Here is a 6,805-nt window from a genome sequence, read left to right as displayed (position 1 = left end):
CTGGCCTGCCCTATACTCTCAGGGTACAGAAAAGGGACCAGCTGTGTCCACACAGGCCACACCCATTGCTTTAAGACCAGGAGAGGATGTAAGGGTTTTGAGGAAGAGCATGGGTTAAAAGGGTTCTTAGGGGAAGGCACTGTCTCCAGTTGAAACCCAACCAAAGGGATCTGCTGTAGGATTGTTCCTTCCTTTCAACAGTTAACAGTCACTTGAGGAGAAGGGGATCAGCTCAGCTATGGACCCTCAAGAGCCCACGGCCAGGGAAGAGGGAAAGAAGTACATGGTGATTTGGAGGAAGCACTCAGCTACATCTTTGGTTGTTCCAGGGAAGGCTTTGGCCCTTGCAATTCTTTGTCCTCCCTTCCTTCCCCCATGGGACTGTTACAGTTGGAATCAAAGAAGGTAGGTAGGAAAGACAGAAAAAGGAATGTGGGCAGCAGGCAGAAAGTTAATCCGACCAGTCGTCTTCATCAAATTCAGAGGAATCGTCTTCCGAGTCGCTATACTCAACAGCAATTCGACGTGACAGGATGGTGGCCACGTCATTGCCCACTACATCACGCTTCTCTTGTTCCCGTTGCTCTTCAACCCTTCGAAGCTGGAAGCCTGGCGGGAGAGGGAGCAGAGTTAAGGAGCACAGCCCTAGCCTAGGAATCCTCAAGAATGAGTATGAATAATGGCTGATGATCAGGACAGGATTGTAAAGGACAGAAAGGATTCTTGCAGGAGCAAGATAAAAAGGAAGACAGGTCTTACAGAACCAACAGATAGCCCTGAGTTGTGGGCATCTCTGAAAGGAAGCCCCATGTTCTTCCTGGCTGTGGACATGGTCCTTTGCTCCCCAGGCTTCCCTATGAAGGCAGACTACCACCATATCCCATCAGGCAAGTGCTCAGACTGCTCCCAGTCCCTGCTACAGTAGGGCTCAGAGGGTCACCAACAGAACACCCACAACAAACCCTTGGGACCAACGAGGGAGGGGGAGTTGGTGGAGGAGGGAGGGAAGTTGATGGTTGGGAGAGAAGGGAAGTGGCGATGAGGGAGCAGGGGAGCAGAGAGGGAGTGCATAAACAGCAGAGCAGAGAAGACAGTTGCAACCGAGTCTGGCAGAGAAGTTGCCCGCTGGGGCAGTGATTCATTTTCTTCTGGGGATCTTTCCCCAAGAAAAAGTATGGTTATGTATGTAAACACAACATACAACATGCTCATTTTAAGGAATTCCAGGATCCCAGCTTAAAAATAATTCACGTTCAACAAATGTAGAAAGAACTCTCAATCTCAGCATCCTTAGAGAAGCCCCACTCCCACCCCTGGGGTCCTAAGCTCTCAGCTGTCCAGGAAAGCTGTTCCCTAGAAAGGGTGAAGATCCGGCACCCCCATCCCAGGTTCAGAAAGGGTACTCGCCCTCAGACCCACCACTGGGATTTACCTTGGCGGATGGCAGAAAGCAGGTCACTACGTGCATCACTCACAGCAGGCAACGAGGACTTGGGCTTGGTGGCATCAGAAAGAGGCGGTGGTGGTGCAGCAGGCTGGACATCAGCACCACTGAAGGGGAGAGGTGGGGGCCCTGGGGGTGGAGGAGGTGGGGGAGGGGGAGGAGCACCTCCAGATGGTTGGGACAAGGGAGGTGGTGGCATTGGGTAGTCAGTTGCTGGTGGTGGGGGAGGTGGGGGAGGGGCAGCAAAATCAGGGTGAGGTGGAAAAGATGGAGGTGATGGTGGTGGAGGGGTCCCAGGAGACCCGAATCCTATAGGTGGTAGTGGAGGCGGCACCCCCATCGGAGGTGGAGGTGGAGGGGCAGGGGGTGGAGCAAAGCCAGGTTTGGGGCCTGGTGGAGAGCCCAGAGGAGGAGCTGGGGGTGGGTGGCTTGGGCTGACCACGCTGGTTCTTTTGGGTCCAGCCAAGACAGATCCTCTTTGGTTGTCTGCAGGGTAGCTAAAAGGCCAAGGAGACAAGACTCAGCATCGTTCTTGCGATGCCAACCTGCCCAGAGGCGGGCTTATCTACAAGCTCAGGCCCTTCTTAGTTGACTCCCATCTCACTCTGGCTCAGACAGATAGAAATGGTCAAAACAGATCACCAAGGAAATGAGCATCACCATGGGGAAAGAACTTTCCAGCATGTGAGGAATACAGGCAGAATCTGAAGGGAACGATCAGAGGAATGTTCTGGCAGGCAGGCTGCAGAGACATCTCTTAGGTCCCTTTAACCTTAGCTTTCCAGGAGATGGCTCCTTCCTGAACCCTCCTGGAGAGAGTGGCCCATGGGTGGCTATCAGTTTAAGCCTAGAGCTAGACCTAAATACATACAGGAAAGAGCTAGAACAAAAATTCAAAGCTGGGCGGTGGGCGTGCACATCTTTAATCTAAGCACTTGGGAGGCAGAGGCCAGCCTGGTCTGCAGAGTGAGTTCCAAGACAGCCAGGACTACACAGAGAGACCTTGTCTAGAAAAACCAACCAACCAACCAACCAACCAACCAACCAACAAAACAAAACAAAAACCAAACAAAACAATTCAAGCCCTATCCATCCACTGGCTTCTGTTTTTTGGCTCTGAATACTCATTGGACTTGATGGCGGCAAAAATCTATTTGGAGTTGGCCCAATGGAGATAGCCTATGTAGTCCCGGCTGGCCTAGAATACATGACAATCCCATCTTGGCCTCCCACATGCTAAAATTATGGGCTTTGTTCATTTGAGACAGAGTCTCACTATGTATCTCTGGCTGGACTAAAACTTGCTATGTAGATCAGGCTGGCCTCAAACTCACAGAAATTGGCCTGCCTCTGCCTCCTGAATGCTGGTATTAAAGGCATGCTCAGCTCCCAGCTAACTCTTGACCCAGATCTGAAAGAGGGTGAAGGCTCACCTCAGGGAGCAGATCTCCCAGAGGCTCCAGCTTCCAAGTCTTGGACCCCGTGTTTTCTTCTTGTACCTTTGCACCTGCCCTGCACTAAGAGCTACTGCTTAGGAAAGCCCCTATCAGGAATGCTGGCTCAAGCCTTTAATCCCAGCCTGGGCTACAGAGCGAGTTTCAGGATAGCCAAAGCTACACAGAGAAACTCTGTCTCGAAAAACTAAGAAAAATAAATAAATAAAACTGTGATTTTGGAGGGAGATTTGGGTTTAGAGATTGGATGAGGAGAGAGGAGGAGGAGGCACTGTTTTAGCTTTCTGTCTAAGTCCTTCAACATACCCAGCCACTAAGTAAGTGGTGTCCAGGGAGAGAAGAGCACCTTCGAAGGCCCGCATCTCAGGCATAGAGAGGAAAAGAGAGAACAGAGGAGCCGGAACCACCCTCAGACCCTTCTAGCAATCATGGGCACTCCTTTGTACAAGTCGGCCAAAGACACCAACAGATAGGTACCCAAAGGGACAGACTGGAAATCACACAGTCTGGGTTGTTCCCCTCCCCTGATGGCCTAGAACTCACATGGAGTCCAGGCCAGTCTTAAACTTTGCTGGGATTACTTGTGTTGTTACCACACTCAGCTCCTGCTTTCTGAGGGGACAGAGAAGTAAGCCGAAGCAGCAGGAGACTGCTACTAGGTCCCCCAACCTGCTAGTTCATCAAAGTTGACGTGCCTTAGGTAAGTAAGTTCACGGGCCTCTTGTGTGCCCAACAGATCACTCCAACAACACTGCCAGCACTTGATAAGTGCCATTCCCATGCTCTACATACTCTTGCCCGAAGTCATTTTAGTGAACTAGAACTAGATTTTGAACTCTTACTTTGTTCTTGACTGTTTTACTACCCAGGATGGATGCAGAGGTTCTGCCATTTACCTGAATTCTGCTGGTGGGGGGGGCAGGTTGTCTTCTGAGAAGGAAGGAGATGGTGAGGAGGTGGAGTCTGACTGTGGTGGGGGTGGGTAGCTGCCTGCATCCACGTTCTCAACAGAGCCAACGCTGCCGTTCTGGTACACCAAGGCCGACGAGTATCTGATAAGACACCCAAAGCACCACAGTATGTTTAAACACACAGAGCTAAAAGATACCACATGAATGCATTTGACATAAAAGTTATTAGAGAGGAACAAAATAAGGAGATTCCTATGTATTTCCTGTTACACCAAAATTATACTTCAGGCTAGGTGTGGCAGCATGTGCCTTTAGTTCTAGCACTGGGGAGGCAAAGATAGGTGATGAGGACAGCGTGGTATACATACCAAGTTCCATGCCAGTCAAGGTCACACAGTGAGACTTTGTCCTTGTCTGTCTGTCTGTCTGTCTATGTGTGTGTGTGTGTGTGTGTGTGTGTGTGTGTGTGTGTGTGTGTGTGTACATAAATATGTATCAAACCCAGCAGTTCTTTTAAATGCTCTCCCAAATATTAGATGCAGCTAAACCCGAATCCCAAAACCTTAAGGTAAAGAACGAAACCAAGTCCTACAGGTTAGTTGCAAACACGTGACTGGCATGCAGCCTGATTTTGAGGTAGGCAAGTCCCTGGAGTGTTCCAAGGCTAAGGACGCATTTGATTGCAAAATCAAGCCAAAGATGAATGCAGGTTGCCGTGTGGCAGTAAATGTGGCTTCTCTACCACGTCCTCCATCACACGATGAGGGGCCGCTTAAGGCAGGTGCTAGAGGTAGCTGCATGAAAACCCATCCTCTGAGCACTGGGCTCTGGACGAACATCAAAACCTCGTACAAGCACAAGCATACCACGCAGGAAGCCTACACGTTTCCTAAGTACAATGGGCACCAGCTAGCAGAGCTGGCCTGCTCTGCCTTCTCGTCCTCTCCCTCACACCACTGCTGAGTTCTACGGAGCTCATCCAATGGGTCCCAGGAACAGAGTTGTAGGGAAACAATTGTCAGATGATGCTCTACTGTGAAAAACCCCCAAACCTGGACACATGTCTGACAGCTTCACCAACAAGCATGCTCTAATAGACCAGCCACACAGCCAATTCTAAACCTCCTGGAAAACGGAGGCACTCCTCATCTTTACTACCCAAGCCTCAAAATGAGACATACAATTGTTGTTGTTGTTTTGTTCTCTGAGACAGAGTTTCTTTGTATAGCCTCCGCGCCCTGGAACTGGCTCCGTAGACCAGGTTGGGAGACATCATATACTTCTGACAGTTGGCATCATGGCCTCAGAGTCACTAATCCTATGCCGTGTGTCTATATCAGAATGGGACGGGACTGTGGAACAAAATGAGCCCTTACTGGGTAGTGAGATCAGTGAAGGCACCCTTAGTACTGGTTTCTCTGTAGAAAGGCCATTTTTTTCCCCTCACTGTCCTCATCATGCTTATAAAACAAACCTCTGAATCTAGGAAGAACAAGTGTCACAAGTGTCAAGATTCTTAAAAGTCAAGATTTTCATGGTAGAGTTATTCCTAAAAGCAAGAACAACTCAGCTCTCTCCTTTTATCACTCCTCAACACCCAGTATGGGCTGGTGCGGTTCTTTGACAGCCAGAATGCAATGACTTTAGAGGCAAAGCCAGGGTGACACTCACGCCAAGCAGTCCTGGTGACTTGGCTTTGAATGTCACAGGGGTCAGACATCAGGATAAGCATCAAACCAACCTTTAAATCCATTCTCCCCCTTTAAACCTCTAGTGTGATTTGGTATTGGGAAATGGGTCAGGATGACATCCCCCACTTCCCACAGAGATATATAGCCTCCACAGTGGCCCAGCAACCTTTCCCACACTGACTCTGAGGTCTGCATTCAGTCTTTGGCTAGCCTCTCTCCCAAGGCTGACAAAGACTGGCTGAAAATTTGTTTTGGTAATGTGCACAGCTTGCCTGCCCCCTGCTCACCCCGCCCTTCCCATGCTCAGCTCTTCAGTACAACCTTCTTGTGTGCTCTGGAAGCAAAGGGCTCCCAAGACCATTTTCCTTGCTCTTTCAATCTTTCCTCTGAGACCTTAGGTATACTGGTTTCTGGCAGAGTAGCAGCACTAGAAGCCACGGCTCTTCCCTTTCAGACCACTCCAGCCACCTCATTTAAATTGCCGAGTCTCTTGGCTTATTGAGGTTTTTTTTTTTTGGTTTTTCGAGACAGGGTTTCTCTGTGTAGCTTTGCACCTGTCCTGGAACTCACTTGGTAGCCCAGGCTGGCCTCGAACTCACAGAGATCCGCCTGGCTCTGCCTCCCAAGTGCTGGGATTAAAGGCATGCACCACCACCGCCCGGCTTATTGAGAAATTTTAATCACTAGATAGATATACTTAAAAGTAGTCGACATACAGTTGTATTGGCTCAAATCCTACAGCCAGATTTCAAAGGGTGTGGAAGGTATCATGCCACAGCCTATTGTCCTGAGGTTCCCCAACCCCTTCAAAGATTGCTATAAAACATCACCTACCCAGAAGGCCCCAGCTTTTCTTTGGACTCTACAAATTCTTGTCCCATCTTCATTTTCTCCCATTCTTCCTTACGTGTCTTGATTTTACGTGGGTTTACATTCCCTCTATTCGGATTATCTTTCTTTTCTTTCTATAATGAAAAGGAACAGAAAGCCTTTGTAAAACATTTTCCAAAGTGCTTCATTAAAATTCTACCCATCTTCGTGGACACACACTCATGAGATGATTTGCCTAGACAACACATGATAACAGCAGAATTTACAGAATTACCAGGTTTGCAGTGACCTAGAGGCCATCCAATTCAAACCACCTCCTGGGCAAAACATTTGCTCAGTCTCACACACAAGCACCTCTAGCAAAAAGGAGCCACTGCTACCTCTCTGGGTAATTGTTTCACATCTTTAAGCACTCTAATTGTTAGGAAGTTAGTAAACACTTGTTTGTTATTTGTTGTGCCATAAGATCAGTCA

At 48.9% G+C, this 6,805-nt stretch overlaps 1 protein-coding gene across 1 annotated transcript in view; it reads right to left on the bottom strand.

The window, feature by feature from the left end:
* Window positions 1-315: 315 nt before the first annotated feature.
* Wasf2 (WASP family member 2) overlaps window positions 316-6,805 on the bottom strand; it is a 66,044-nt gene continuing 59,554 nt past the window's right edge. The window contains exons 6-9 of the mRNA XM_059255113.1: window positions 6,335-6,465; window positions 3,795-3,950; window positions 1,433-1,941; window positions 316-609 (exon numbers count right to left, since the gene is read on the bottom strand). Coding sequence (XP_059111096.1) covers window positions 452-609; window positions 1,433-1,941; window positions 3,795-3,950; window positions 6,335-6,465 — 954 coding nt within the window. The 3' untranslated portion in view covers window positions 316-451. The remainder of the gene's footprint in view (window positions 610-1,432; window positions 1,942-3,794; window positions 3,951-6,334; window positions 6,466-6,805) is intronic.

The sequence above is a fragment of the Peromyscus eremicus genome, chromosome 2, assembly GCF_949786415.1.
Source record: "Peromyscus eremicus chromosome 2, PerEre_H2_v1, whole genome shotgun sequence".
Classification (NCBI taxonomy): domain Eukaryota; kingdom Metazoa; phylum Chordata; class Mammalia; order Rodentia; family Cricetidae; genus Peromyscus; species Peromyscus eremicus.
Note: the sequence above shows the minus strand (reverse complement) of the source record. Positions and strands in the feature narration are given on the sequence as shown.